This window comes from Lacerta agilis, chromosome 11 (assembly GCF_009819535.1).
Source record: "Lacerta agilis isolate rLacAgi1 chromosome 11, rLacAgi1.pri, whole genome shotgun sequence".
Classification (NCBI taxonomy): domain Eukaryota; kingdom Metazoa; phylum Chordata; class Lepidosauria; order Squamata; family Lacertidae; genus Lacerta; species Lacerta agilis.
In genome coordinates, this window is record NC_046322.1 from 8,801,800 (window position 1) to 8,817,417 (window position 15,618).

At 46.9% G+C, this 15,618-nt stretch overlaps 1 protein-coding gene across 2 annotated transcripts in view; it reads right to left on the reverse strand.

The window, feature by feature from the left end:
- The window catches only part of ST8SIA5 (ST8 alpha-N-acetyl-neuraminide alpha-2,8-sialyltransferase 5), a 47,942-nt gene that overhangs the window by 12,036 nt on the left and 20,288 nt on the right, over positions 1-15,618 (reverse strand). The window contains exons 2-3 of one of the 2 annotated variants that reach the window (XM_033164425.1): positions 13,218-13,325; positions 1,388-1,480 (exon numbers count right to left, since the gene is read on the reverse strand). In XM_033164425.1, coding sequence (XP_033020316.1) covers positions 1,388-1,480; positions 13,218-13,325 — 201 coding nt within the window. The remainder of the gene's footprint in view (positions 1-1,387; positions 1,481-13,217; positions 13,326-15,618) is intronic. The other variant, XM_033164426.1, reaches the window with a different exon arrangement.

A 15,618-nucleotide genomic window follows, 5' to 3' on the forward strand; every position in this document is an offset into this window, starting at 1 on the left:
TGTTATGTGTTAAGATTTTTGTACTTTTTATTTTGTATTTTTTGTAGTTTTGTTGTTGTTGTTGTTGTATTTTGTATTTTGTACTCTGTGTATGTTTTATTGTTAAAATTTAATAAATTCTTATTTAAAAAAAAGAAAATAAAACCATGGGTCTTTCCATTTAAATTTGTCGTTTCTGGTATCTCATTAACAATTAAGGGTGAGCTATCTTTCTGCATGCCATCAGGCTGTTTTTCGTCTTCTGCTTAATTATTATTAAAGCACTGTAAAGCAAGCCATGATCTGTATCTGCCAACAGCCCTTTTCCTTTTCTGTTGTTGATATATTCAATAAAATCGCACCACCTTCTCATAAAACGTGTTGTCACGTCTTTTGCTTTTGTGCCCCAAATCTGAGGGAAATGAGCTGACTCAGCCATCGCCGCAAATTCCCAGAGTGTTATCAACTGACGCTTTAATAGATAGTACAAGTGTCAACCTCCACTTCCTTGCAGAAGGCAATCTTAACGCGCAGCCAGCATGATAAGATACCAGCTCTGCATGCTTCTGATTCCTCCTGATTCCTCCACTTCGTTTAATTGGGGGGGACGGGGACACACCTCAGATGCCAATGTTGCCAGGTGCTCCTATGTCTCATTGTGGCTACCTCTTGCTTGCTTGTGAGACAGATCCAATGGCCAAGCAGGCAGAGGGAGCGCTGTCTCCTTCCTCCACCTTGCCATTGCTGCTGGTCGCTTCCTCCTCTGCTCTGGGCAAAAGACAAGCGAACAAGCAAGATGCAATGGGGAAGACGAGGAGCAGGTCCAGGGGACTTCCGTCAGCTGAATGTGTCCCCTCAACAGTGGCCCTGGGGCATTTTGCTTGTCCCAAAAGAGTCCTTGTCATCTCCTTGCCTTCTACAGGCCCCTCAAAGCACCCATTTCCTTGCGTGCTTATGATTATTCGTGCTTATACAGATACCGTTTGGCACCTGCAAAAGTACTGATGGATTGCTTTTATATTCCGCCGAAACCACAAAATATATAATCAAAATAAATACAACAACTCAATAACCACCCCCAGGGGGGAAAAACATTTTAAAAGGGCACAGGATGCCAATCAAATCAACCAAAGGCCTGGTTCAAAAGGAACGTTTTTGCCTGGCGCCTAAAGGTGTATAATGAAGTCGCCTTGTTCCTTAACATAGGCTTGCTAAGCAATGATAAGGCATGTTTGCCCCTGCCTTATCATTGCTTAGCAAGCCAATGTTAAGGAACAAGGCACAAGGTCCCCCTGAGCTCTGTACCTGGATCAGGGATACGAACCCAGGTCTGCCTTGTCAAAGCCCATCAGCATCACTCACAATTGCTTAAGGCTGGAGAACTAAAATGGTGTGGGGTCCCACTTACATCGAGAGAACCTTCACCGAAATGATATCCTGCCTCAACTCTAGGCATTTTGTGGAGTTGTACTCCAAAGGACCTTCATAAAACTCAAAGTACCTGGAGAAGAAAAAGAAAAGAAAAATGTAATCACTAGCTATTTCAGAAATAGACAAACACATGTATGTATATATATATATAATATCAGGTCAAGTTGCATTTGGACTGCACCAGGCCCAGCTCTGAGGAGCATATTTTCAGAAGGAAATTGACGAACTGGAATGTGTCCAGAGGAAGGCAGGTAGGGGGCCTGGAAATCAAGTCCTGGGAGGAATGATTGAAAGTGCTGGATATGTTTAGCTTGGAGAAGATTAAGCAGAGATACGATAGCAGTCTTCAAATATCTGGAGGGCAGTCGTGCAGAAAGTGACGTGGACCACTTCTCTTTCGCTCCAGAGGGCAAAACTGAGGTCGAAATTGCAGGGAAGTCGATTAGGAGAAACTTTCCAACATTAAGAATTGTTTTGACATTAAAACAAAATGCTCGGGAAGTTTTATTTGTTGGGTTTTGGAATCATAAAGGCATCTACTGCCCCAGACTCCTGTGGGAGGAAGGGTAAGGTATATATTTAATAAATACAGTGGTGCCTTGGTTCTCAAACGCCTTGGTACTCAAACAACTTGGAACCCAAACACTGCAAACCCGGAAGTAATTGTTCCAGTTTGTGAACCTTTTTTTTTTGGAAGCCAAACGTGCTCCGCTTTGAGTGTTACGCTGAGGTCTGTCTGTTTTTGCTATTTATTTTGCATTTTTGCTGGTCTTTTTGTTTTGTTTTTGTGGCTGTGTGCAACTCAGTTCAGCTACCGATTGGCTGATTGCTTGACTGCAGTACATTGTTTATTGCTTTCATTTTATGGACCAATGGTCTCGTTAGATGGTAAAATTCATGTTAAATTGCTGTTTCAGGGGTTGTTTTTAAAAGTCTGGAACGGATTAATCCATTTTGCATTACTTTCTATGGGAAAGCACGCCTTAGTTTTGGAACGCTTTTGGTTTTGGAATGGACTTCCGGAACGGATTAAGTTTGAGAACGAAGGTACCACTGTAAACAGTATTTACTGGAATTATTAACACAGATGGTTATGGCATACCCATTCCTTGAACGCTAAACTATGATGGTCCCTTTTGACTGCCGGCATGGAGGATAGAGAAGTGTGTCCATGTATAGAAGAAACCTCTGACATTTATATGGTTAGAATGTAGCCCACAAATGTTAGAGTTGCACCCATCGCTCTGACCAATTCTGACTCAGGCCATCCCTAGCATACGGCCACCATAAGACCTCTCATGAGGGAACGTAGCCCTACGGTTGAAAAGGTTCTCTGTCCTCTGGTCTAGATTATCTCCATGGCTGCTTCCAATTCTGAAATTATATAATTTTGTGGGGTGGATATTTCCAAAGTTGGGGTGGGAGGTACCACCACCCAAATTGTTGTGGCTGAAACTGCAAGGAAAGCAGATTTTGCCTAAACCTCCTTCCCCCCCACACACACCCCTTATCATGAAGAAGGGTTACAGATTATAACACAGATAGGATCAACACAGATAGCCCTGATTGCCTACTGGAAGGACAGATCCTGAAGCTGAGGCTCCAATACTCTGGCCACCTCATGAGAAGAGAAGACTTACTGGAAAAGACCCTGATGTTGGGAAAGATGGAGGGCACAAGGAGAAGGGGACGACAGGACGAGATGGTTGGACAGTGTTTTTGAAGCTACCAACATGAGTTTGACCAAACTGCAGGAGGCAATGGAAGACAGGAGTGCCTGGCGTGCTCTGGTCCATGGGGTCACGAAGAGTCGGACATGACTAAACGACAACAACAACAGGTGGGGTGGAAGAAGGAGAGAGAAGGGTCACAGAAGAGGTCCACTGCTTGCGTATCACTCACCATGGCCTCGGACCTGGAAGCATCAGAGGCAAGACCTCTCCAACAATGGCAGCCCCAAGCAGATGGATTTGCTTCCTGGTCTATCCCATGTCCATCCAATGTAGTGCCACGGGCAGTCGGGCACCCACATCTCTCCAGAACCCTATGGAGACCTTTGCGCCTGAACGACTAGAGAGACCTTTATGAGCTGTCCTCATAACCTGAAACCTCAGGGGTTAGAAGAGGCCAATGGATGCAGAGGAATGTAGTTTGTCAGATTTGGAGGGAGGCGCCTCTAGCTTGTGAACGCCTCTAAAGATCTGCCAGTTGCTCTAAGACAGGGGTGGCCAACTCCCAAGAGGCTGTGATCTACTCACAGAGTTATAAACTGGCAGTGATCTACCCCCCTTTTTTTGGGTTTGGTGTTCGTCCAGTGATCTACCTACCGGTAGATCACAATCTACCTGTTGGACGTGCCTGCTCTAAGACATTGCTGAGACAACTTCAACTGCAGAATCACTGTCCATGGTCCTGAAACACACTTCTTGGTCCCTCTCCAAGGTGCCATGGCTTGGAACAGGTGAGGAAATCCAATGAAGGGCCCCTCCAAATGACTGCAAGGAATGGGGAGGTTTGCACAAGAGAAGGCAATCATTGAGATACTTTGGTCCCAAGCCGCATAGGCCTTCCTAAGTTGACACTAGCACTCTGAACTGAGCCCAAATAAGCAGGGGGCTTCAACAAAACCCTAGAATTGTAGAGTTGGAAGCATCATCTACAACACCCCCTGCAATGAAGGAATATTTTGCCCAGTGTGGGGCTCAAACCCACAACCCTGAGATGAAAACTCTCATGCTCTACTGACTGAGCTATTCCTGCTTTGAGTGCTCCAGGATTTCAGCAGTGATGTTCATGGACTTGAATCGGTTTAAAAGAGAATTGGACAAATTCATGGAGGAGAGGGCTATTGGTGGCTACTAGCCATTATGGCTATGCTCTGCCGCTATGGTTGGAGGCACCAATGTTTCCGAATACCAGTTACTGGAAACCACAGGAGGGGAGAGAGCTCTTTTGCTCAAATCCTGCTTGAGGGTTTCCCATAGGCATCTGGCTGGCCACTGTGAGAACAGGATAGTGGACTAAATGGACCACTGGCCTGATCCAGCAGGCTCTTCTTACATTCCAACCTTCCAAAGCAATGGGAGAAACAGAGACGTTTCCTACTACAAAATGTTACAGCCAAGATGATGGGGTGGGGTGGCGGTGCTGGACCAGTCAGCCGTAAAAGACAAATAAATCTTCAAGGATGACGTCCGTCATTCCCTGGCTGTGCTATCTACAATTCCTAAATTAGAAAAACCCAGCTCACATTTCACAGCTCATCTGCCATATGGGAATCCGGCAGGCTAGAGGGAAACTTGGCTCATGGAGGGACTCCAAGATTGAGGAAGAAAGAAAGGAAAGCAAGGTGGGTCAGTGCTAGCTACCAATTTTATGAGAAGGATATAAACACTCCTCAAGATGTCTTGGGGTTTTTCTTTCTTTCTTTCCCTTGGTCATTTCCTGTTTACGCAGATAACTGGATAAAAATAAAACAAAGGTCCATCCAGAAGCGAAAGCAGCAGGGAAGATGTATGCCTGTCCAGCATTTTGCCACATAAAATTATCAGAAGGAATAAAATAGGCTGCGCTCCGAGACCTTCAGTTGAACTGTGTAATCGTAACTGCTGAAAGGAGCACAAAATCTGGGCTGCATCTTCCAGAGACACCAAAATCCCTACATGTCATTTGGACAAGCATATCTTGGAAACCCATCTCATACACACACACCTCTCTCTCTCTCTCTCTCTCTCTCTCTCTCTCTCTCTCTCTCTCTCTATTAACAAGAAAATGTCCAGTTTAGGGAAGCTTCCTTTTCTTTCACCATGAGAACTAGAAACTTCCTACCTTCTTAGATGTAAGACTTGAGAAAACCTGTGTACCTACCAGGTTTTGGAAAAGAGATTCCAAACCTCAAAGCCCCTCTGGGATGTATTCCACCCAGGCCTTCCTCTCTTATCACTGATCATAGATAAACTGCCTTGACCATTATGTCCTACTCAACCAATGTGGTTAACGAGGATTCTGCCTAGACGGATCTCCCTGGCTTCTGTTTCACCAATCCCAATGGGCGCTTGCCACCAGTAATGTATCCATAGAATTATAGAGTTGGAAGGGACCCCAAGGCTCATCTAGTCCAACTACCCACAAAACAGGAATCTCAACTAAAGCATCCATGAGAGATGGCCATCCAACCTCTGCTCAAAAACTTCCAATGAAGAAGAGTCCACCACTTCCCAAGCAAGTCCATTCCAATGGCAAATAGCTCTTACTGTCAGAACGTCCTTCCTGGTGTTTAGTTGTAATAGTCCTTCTTGTAACTTGAATCAATTGGTTTGAGTCCTACGCAGGAGAAAAGTTTGTTCCATCTTCCCAAAGTCGAGTGTAGGAAAGTTTGGATGAATTTGATGATTTCGCCTCCTGTTGTACTGTTGTTCTGTGACACCAGTCTTTTACACTGTCGCCATTTTAAGTTGGTATAGTTCTTTATCAAGTTTGTGCATGTTTTATTTCTGCACACCAGCCTCTGACTGTAAGGTGCAGGGTGGCATTTAAATATGCATCTCAATGTTGGAAAATAAATAGACCGTGGGCAAGCTTCTCACCACACCTTGGTTAACATTTGGCAGGGCCATAACACGTTGGATAAAACTGCTTTGAGGCTGGAGTTGCCACCTGGGAGACCATCCATCCATGCCAGCTCCGAATGGAAATCTAAGCACTTCTGAATCCTGTGCTATATTCAGATCTCATGTCAATTCCATTAACTCCACTTTTCAGAGCAGCACGTTGCTCTAAGAGCCTCCTTTCCACCGGGCTTCACTTTGCACCCTCTCCCAGCCCCCTCCTTCCTCTGCAGCTGATTAGTCAAGCTTGCAGATGTGCAGAAAGGCCTCTTTCCAAAGGCAGCATGTTGGGAGTTCCCCACCTGGAAGAGCTCTGCTGTACTTTTGTCCATCCGCTCTCCCTGGTGGGTGCGGTTTCTGTGTCTATTAACTCCCACTCTGCCTGGTGCAATTGCACGCAGCTGGGCTGGCAGGAGCTGAATAGCACAAACGGGGAACAGGGAAGAAATAAGTCCACCCAGTTTGTCTTAATCAACCTCCTTCACCAACATGAAACCAGGCAATTGAGTGGCTACTGGGCACAGAGTCCATTTCAGGATTGATTGCCCAAGTTGCATTGTTGTTGTTGTTCAGTCGTGTCCGACTCTTCGTGACCCCATGGACCAGAGCACGCCAGGCACGCCTATCCTTCACTGCCTCTCGCAGTTTGGCCAAACTCATGTTAGTAGCTTCGAGAACACTGTCCAACCATCTCATCCTCTGTCGTCCCCTTCTCCTTGTGCCCTCCATCTTTCCCAACATCAGGGTCTTTTCTAGGGAGTCTTCTCTTCTCATGAGGTGGCCAAAGTACTGGAGCCTCAACTTCAGGATCTGTCCTTCTAGTGAGCACTCAGGGCTGATTTCTTTAAGAATGGATAGGTTTGATCTTCTTGCAGTCCATGGGACTCTCAAGAGTCTCCTCCAGCACCATAATTCAAAAGCATCAATTCTTTATGGTCCAGCTCTCACTTCCGTACATTACTACTGGGAAAACCATAGCATTAACTATACAGACCTTTGTCGGCAAGGTGATTAAGGCAAGTTGCATGCTCTTGCCTTAATCTTGCCTTAATCTTAGGGATATAAGGAACTACCTTGGGGTGTATGGGGTCATAGGAGAGGGGTAGTACTTCTGGTGGGGGACATGTCGTGCTCCTTCTGGGGTCGTTTGTCCACCTTTTGTCCCCACCCTGCACTCAGCACTCACCTGTGGCTCAGCATGCAACAGTGGCCACACCCCGGCTGTGCGAAACCAGGTGAGGGTAGCCGATGGGTCTCAAACCCTTGGTGAGTTAGGGACTTCTCCTGCATACAAAGACAGGCTCTGGCAGATTGAGCTGATGAGACCAAGAATGGGTCCAACGGTCAAGAAGGCGGTTTCTGCATGTGCTGCGGAGGGAAGTGAGGGGCAGATTTGGCTTGTCAACCTGGGGACATAGCCCATTTAGGAGAAGGAAAATACTGATTCTAACTCTCTGCTGCCTTGCAGGAGAAGAAAGGGCTAAGGAGTAAACCCTACACAGATCCGGAGTGGAGTCCCTAAGGCACTTGGATGGTGCCTTTTCCGTCTCCTTCTGGCAACTCCTGCATCCCAGCCAGTGCCAAATGTATTGCTCTACTTTTCTTTGGGGCACAGCAGCGAGGCCGAGAAGGGGGTCTTGCCGTCTGGGCAGCCCAGGACCTCCAGACATACTGCCCAGGCTTGCATCCCAGGGAGGTCACTTTGGTGCTGCTAATGCAATGGTTTGACTTCACCCCGAAGGTGCACTCCATTGTCTTTAGATAGATGGATGCCAACAACAGGGAGCTGCCTTATACCGCATGTCACGGTCTGGGCTGGCAGCGAGGAACATCAGGACCAGAGGCAAGTTGGTAGGCAAGAGGGTCCGAGGAGCCGAAGTCCAGGGGACGGGAAGCACGAGGTACAAGTCTCAGTCTGAGGGTCAAGGCACAAAGTCACAGTCCAAGGGTCAAGGCACAAACTCACGGTCCAAGGGTCAAGGCACGAAGTCACAGTCCAAGAGTCAAGGCACGAGGTCACAACCAAAGAACAAGGAGGCACGCAGCGAGGCAGGGAATGCGTTGCTGTGGCAAAGAGCTGAGGGAAAAAGTTGGCCTGATATCCCTGCCAGCTCCTGCCACCAGGTGCAGAGAGTTATGAAGCAGCCTCACCTGTGAAGCCGCGCCCTGCCTCTTTAGAACTGCTTTGCCCTAGTCCTGCAAAGCCCTGCTGGTCCCAGGGCCTGGCCCCGGCACACACTCCTGACACCTCATCAGATCAACTGGCCCACCTAGATCAATTCTGTCTTCACTAACTGGCAGCAGGTCTTCAGGCAGGGGTCTCTGAAGATGGTGGGGATTGAACTTGGGGACCTTCTGCATGCAAAGCAGCTGCTCTACCCTTGAGCCGTAGCCCATCTCTTCTCCACGCTAAACATGCCAAGATCTTTCAAACATTCCTCATCCAAAATTCGCCTGGTGCCAAATCCAATGTCCTTTTCATTGCCAACTACAGGCCGTTTTCATGCTCCTTTGAAGATTGCTTTCTAATATTCCTCCCTTATTTATGTTCCCAGGGTGGCCAAGAAAACAGTCAGAAACAATAAGAGTACTATTTCAGCATACAAAATAGCACAAGAAGTTAAAACAAGCAGCAGCAGTCCATTCAAATAGACTGGGGTGGTTGTGGCCTTCCAGATGTTTTAAGACTACAAGTCCCATCATGCAGGCTGGGGGGTGGGCTGGCAACATCTGGAAGACCACCAGTTAGCAAAGGAAACAACATAACCCAAACTGTCAGAATGGTTACTGGTTTTTACGCTGCATTGCTGCTGTGGGCGTTAGAGAATGTGATTTTGATTGTTTATTGCTGTTTTAATTGCCACGGGCTGCTCTGGGAACCTTTGGGCGAAAGAGAGGGTCGTTACATCGCAAGATACAATGCACTGCCAGTGGGAAACAGTATGGTGCACAAGGGCAAGCGAAGCGCCATCTCCCAAGCAACGGCACAAGGTCACAACTTCCGAGCGCTGCAGCTGGCGGCTGTAACATCGGAGCAAAGTCACCTTGCTAAATATCATGCTTTGGATCCTTCTAATCGCTAGCAACTCATGACCCCCCTACGCCCAGGACTACGGTTTCACTGCAGAATGAAGCTGAAGGTGACTCTGGTTTGCAAAGAGGGAGGAAGATTACCCTCGGGGATCAAATGTCTTGAGGTCAGCAGGAGCCACCTACCTAGTCCCCCCCCTGCTGCTTATGTTCTGGTGTCCGGTTTGGCATGAGAGGGGAGAGGGCAGTGATGAAGCATTCTAGGTCCTCAAACTCTCTCCGTGCATTCCCCCCTCCCCTGCTCTCTTTATTTTATTTTCCTAAGATTTTATTAAAGCTTTTTTCATGGTCCAGTAAGAGAAGAGAAGCTAAATAAAAAACAAAAGCAGAGAAAGAAAGAGGAAAGAAAATGCAGAGTCCTCACTCAAAGGTAGCTCTCAACCTTTGCCACCCACAGAAAGTGGTGGACCCTCCCAGCTCTCACCTGGGAGCTTTCCTTTCTTCTCCAAATCTCTCATCCTGGGATGTCTCCCCTTCCCTGCCTCTCACTCAGGGTCCTTCCAACAACCATAAACCACCTTTTTTTGTATGCTAGCACGGCCGCCAGAATGGCGATAGCAGCTAAATGGAAAACACAACAGGTCCCAACAAAGGATGAGTGGATAGGCAAGTTAAACGAGTATTTGTTAATGGCAAAACTGACAGCAGCAATAAGAAACCAAACAAATCAAAATTTCAAGGAACAATGGAAATTGAGTATATGGAGAAACATTGCTCAAAGAAAGAAGTGCTAATATGCTTGGAGTAAGAGATATGAAGGAGTTGTAGAATAATAATTTAATATAAAGAATTAAATATGATTATAGAAATATATAGAAATTAAGATTGTACAAATAATGAACAAATAGCTTATAATGGAAGTCGAAAGAGTGATGGAGGGAAGTCAGAGGGGTGTTGGGTGGTGGGTGTGAGGATGGAAAAATGGGAAATGTATGATAAAAATGATATTGTATGTTAATGTGAGAATGTATTGGATGTATTGTGTTTTAATCAATAAAGTTTTTGCAAAAAAATCTAAAAAAACAAACAAACAAACAAACCACCTTCATGTGTGTGTAATCCTTGGGTCCTTGGGCCCACCCTCTGCTCTCTTTAGATTCCCAAAAAGTTCCGGGACCAAGCAAGAAAAACGTCAACCCTAATGGTCGTTTTAGACAAGGCTTGCACAACCTGGGGTGACAGTAAGCTGCCTTAAACCAATTACGGCCTCGGACCAGTATACCTGAAGGAGCGTCTCCTCCCACATCGCTCAGCCCAGACACTGAGGTCCAGCTCCGAGCACCTTCTGGCAGTTCCCTCACTGTGAAAAGTGAGGTTACAGGGAACCAGGCAGAGGGCCTTCTCGGTAGTGGCGCCCACCCTGTGAAACACCCTCCCATCAGATATCAAGGGAATAAACAACTGCAGTGGTACCTCGGGTTACAAACACCTTGGGTTACAAACACTTCGGGTTACAGACTCCACTAACCCAGAAGTAGTACCTCAGGTTAAGAACTTTACCTCAGGATGAGAAAAGAAATCATGCGGTGGCAGCGGGAGGCCCCATTAGCTAAAGTGGTACCTCAGGTTAAGAAATGTTTCAGGTTAAGAACGGACCTCCAGACCGAATTAAGTTCGTAACCCGAGGTACCACTGTATCTGACTTTTAGAAGACATCAGAAGGCAGCCCTGTTTTGGGAAGTTTATAATATTTGACATTTTATTCTGTTTTTAGTCCTCTGTTGGGAGCCGTCCAGAGTGGCGGGGTATAAATATTATTATTATTATTATTATTATTATTCATCATCATCATCATTATCATCACCACTGGTCCATCTAGCTTAGTATTGTCTACACTGACTGACAGCAGCTCCCCAAAGTTTCAGGTGAGGGTCATTTCCAGTTCTACCAGGAGATGTCAGGGATTCTGCATGTAAAGGAAACACTCTACCACTGAGTGATGGCCCTTCCAACAACCTGAACACAGCCTACTAGCCATGTCTTGAGGTCCAAGTAGTAAGCCAACCAGGAAGTTTATTTAGGATGACCCTAAAGCTCTCAGTTGGAAAGGGGTGCCTTGAAACCACCCCCCACACCTCACTTTTTCTCCAACACAGGTTTCACAACAACCAGAGAGGTGATTGTCAGGCTGGCCACCATTTTAATTTCCCAGAAGTCTCCTGGGAACAATGCTATGTCACCACAAAGTGATTTTCTCCAGAAAAGCTTCTGGGAAATATAAAGAGCAGCCACTGGCTGCTCAGAGGAGCATTGCCGCAGCCGCCTAAACTGTCCCCTGTTTTGGGGTTGTAGTTTTTTTGTCAAAAATAGCTGAAAGTCCCTTTCCCCCACACCTGTTTTCAAGAAAATAGGGTGGTGAAAATGAGTAAGAGAGCCAGGGTGGTATAATGGTTGGCGCTCTGGATTAAGACCAGGGAGATCCAGGTTCAAATTCCTCTGCCTCTCAGTCTCGCCTACCTCACAGGGTTGTGCTGAGGATAAAAAATGAGGGTGGGGGGGGGAGCCTGAAAGTCACCCTGAGGCCCTTGGATGAAAGGAGGAATTTTTTAAAAAAATGTAATCACAAACTAAAATAAATAGTAAGTTTAGCACTAGGCTCTTATGGAGTTACCGTATGTGAGCTGAAAGGGTCACGGGTTGTGCCGGCTGCCTTTGGAGAGCATGAGGAGGAGGAGGAGGAGCGGCTCTGAGTGATGCGTTCTGCAAATATAACAGCCTGAGTCACGCAGCTGCTGCACGAGAGCCATCCTAGCCCATTACGATGCACTGCAGCGTCCAGATCGGCTTTCGCTCATCTTTTCCTTAAGGGTCACATTGCTTCAGGTGCTAACTCTGCCTTTTGAAATGAACGCAGAGCTGACAGCGCGCGAGGGGCACGTTTGGGCAAATCTGGAGGCCAATCCTGTTACTGCATTGGGTGGGGAGAGAGGGCCATAACTCAAGGGCAGGCAGCCCTGGGTTCAAATCCCAGCATCTCCAGGCATTTGGCTGGTTGACATTGTAGGGCCTTTCAAACGTGTTTGTGGGAGGGAGGTTACTGGGTTTGTTCTGCTTCTGTTTTATTGTGCATTTTACGTTTCCATTTTTGTATCTTTATGCTATGAACCAGCCTCTCATCTTTGGATGAAGGGCAGTATGCAAAGTTGATTGATTGATTGACTGATTGATTGAATAAGACATCATCCTATGTGCCTATCCTTCCAGATCACCCTTCCCAAACCTGGTGCTCGCCAGCTATTTTGGACTACATCTGCCATCAGTTGATGGGACATTGTGGTCCAAAACTTCTGTAGGGAGGCACCAATTTGGGGAAAGACTGCTGAATTATTATTATTATTATTATTATTATTATTATTATTATTATTATTAGACTTATCTGTTAATCGGACCAACTAACGCAAGGATTTGCACTTGTGCAGCTGAACGTCTCGCCCTCCCCAAATCTTTATTCTCTTCTCTTAGCCAGTCCATGACATACACGGAGTTAGATGTAAAAAGTAAAAATGTAAAGAACCACTGGGCGGTTAAGTCCAGTCAAAAGTGACTATGGGGTGCGGCGCTCACCTCGCTTTTAGACCAAGGGAGCCTGCATTTGTCCACAGACAGCTTTCCAGGTCATGTGGCCAGCATGACTAAACTGCTTCTGGCGCAACAGGACACCGTGACGGAAGCCAGAGCACACGGAAACGCCGTTTACCTTCCCGCCGCAGCGGTACCTATTTATCTACTTGCACTGGTGTGCTTTCGAATTGCTAGGTTGGCAGAAGCTGGGGCAGAGCAATCGGAGCTCACCCTGTTGTGGGGATTCGAAACGCTGACTTTCTGATCGGCAAGCCCAAGAGGCCCAGTGGTTTAGACCACAGCGCCACCTGCATCCCATTAGTTAGATCAATGCTCCATCTAACCCTGGTGCTCTGACCTGCGGGGATCTCTCTGTGGGTGCAGGGACTTTCCCAGTGCTGCTACCAGAAATCCTGGGGCCTCATGCATGCAAAGGAGGCAGGGCTCTGCCACTGAGGTGTGGGGCCTGCCCCGACTGTGCCAAGGGACTCTCCCCGGAGACCACGGTCAACCCCGCCACCACATCGCCCTTGGTGTGTGTGATTGTACCTGGTGCCAGTGTCACCGCCACTCCTCAGAGCTCCGCCATCCGTGAAATTGAGGTTGCCGGTCCAATTGGCCATTTCCTCTCCACTCTGCCAGCTAAACTGCAGCCCACTAGCAAGAAAACGAGGCAATTGGTATTTGAAGAAGAAGAGAAGAAGAGTTTGGATTTGATATCCCGCTTTTCACTACCCGAAGTAGTCTCAAAGCGGCTCACATTCTCCTTTCCCTTCCTCCCCCACAACAAACACTCTGTGAGGTGAGTGGGGCTGAGAGACTTCAGAGAAGTGTGACTAGCCCAAGGTCACCCAGCAGCTGCATGTGGAGGAGTGGGGAAGCGAACCCGGTTCACCAGATTATGAGTCTACCGCTCTTAACCACCATAACTGGAAGAGTTGCTCTTGTGCTCAAATCCTGCTTGTGAGTTCCCCATAGGCATCCGGTTGGCCACTGTGAAAACAGGATGCTGGACTAAGATAGGCCACAGGCCTGATCCAGTTGGGCATTTCTTCTATTACATAATGAGCCTCTGGGTCCATAACAGCACCCTGACTTGAACTCCCTTAGCATCAAGCGTGCTTAAATTGGATCCCCTCACTCGCTGTGATCTGAAGGGCAAGCATGTTAAGCCGCTCCTCATAAGACATATCTTTCCACTCCTCAAATTAGTCTGACTGATCTTCCTCTGGCCTTCCTCCAAAAGGGGCTGGGGGGGGAGAGAGAGAGAGAGACTTGACATCTGTTAAACTTGATTTCCTGACAGCAGCCAGGAGAACTCCCAAGAGGGCTTCAGGTCAGGAGCAATTACAGGCCGGAATGATGTGCAGCCCCTCAAAGGGCTCCTCACATCGAATTGTTTTCCTCCTTCACCAAAGGCATCTCCAGATTAGAGCGCCCATGGCTGATTGTGCAGTACCTGAACTGGGTCAAGGAGGTGCTCAATGTTTTCAACTGGGCTCTGGGCTTTGCGTCGGCAGAGCTGCAGTGCACAGCGGAGGAGAGATGGGCAGAGAAAAATTGCCACCAACATATGTCACAGCATCCTCTCCCGGGGCACTATTTCCTCTGCACGTCAAACAAATAAGCTTTTCTCAAGAGAGGAACCCACCAAATAAGCCGAGCGGAGGAAGACGTAGCCTGAATGAGCATGCATGACCCTGGGGGTAAACTGTAACTTTCCCCTTGGAAAAAATTCCCAGCACCCTTTTTGTTGTGAGCGAGCAAAACATCCCGGAGCAGTAAGCAAGGTTCCAGGTCCACCTGAGCTCTTCATCGAGCTGGAGAAACAAAAGCTGGCTTGGTGCTGAAACCATAAGGTCTGCTGCAGCCCCAAAAAGGATTATTGTTGTATAGACTTAGGCCCCATATCTGCACTATACCTCCAAAGCAGTATCATACCAGTTCATAGCTTCCCCCAAAGAATCCTGGCAACCACAGTTTGTTAAGGGTGCTGAGAGTAGTTAGCAGACGCCTATTCCCCTCACAGAACTACAATCCCCAGAGTTCCCTGGGAAGAGAGATGGGCTGTTAAATCACTCTGTAAAGATTAAGATAAGATAAGATAAGATAAGATAAGATAAGATACTGCTTTAAATGCATAATGCAGACGGGGTCTGACTGCAATCACTTGAGCCTCCGAACTAGACTGGGATTTTGGCACTCAAGTCGGCCATTTTCCCATGCCATTTTCCCAAAACGAGTCACCTCACAGACCTGAAATTGGTCTCAAAACCCTACAGATACACCAACGTTCCTTAAAAATAGCAGAAGAGACTTGTGGCACCTTCGAGGCCATCACATTTGTAATGGCACCGGCTTCTGTGAACTCATCACTCTGAATGTATTTTGTTGTTGTTCAGTCGTTCAGTCGTGTCCAACAAAGATTAAAATACATTAAAATACATTCTTAAAGCTATGGTTTTCCCAATAGTAATGTACGGAAGTGAGAGCACCATAATTCAAAAGCATCAATTCTTCGGCGATCAGCCTTCTTTATGGTCCAGCTCTCACTTCCGTACAATATTGAGAATATTGGCCACCAACATTTAGGGAAGACCTTTGTTGGAATCTTTGTTGGAAGCCACCCAGAGTGGCTGGGGAAACCCAGCCGGATGGGCGGGGTACAAATAAATTATTATTATTATTATTATTATTATTATTATTATTATTATTATTATCTGAAGGAAGAAGGAAACTGGGTTCAAAGGCTCTCCTATTCCCCTCCCAGAGCTACAGTTCTCAGAGCGGTTTAGCAGTCAATCGCTCTTCACAGGGAACTCTGGGAATTGTAGTTCTGCTAGGGGAGCAGGGGCCTCCTAACAACTATCACCTTCCTTAACAAACTACAGCTCCCAGGATTCCTTGGGCAGGAAGCAATGAATGTTTAAAGTGTTACGATACTGGTACT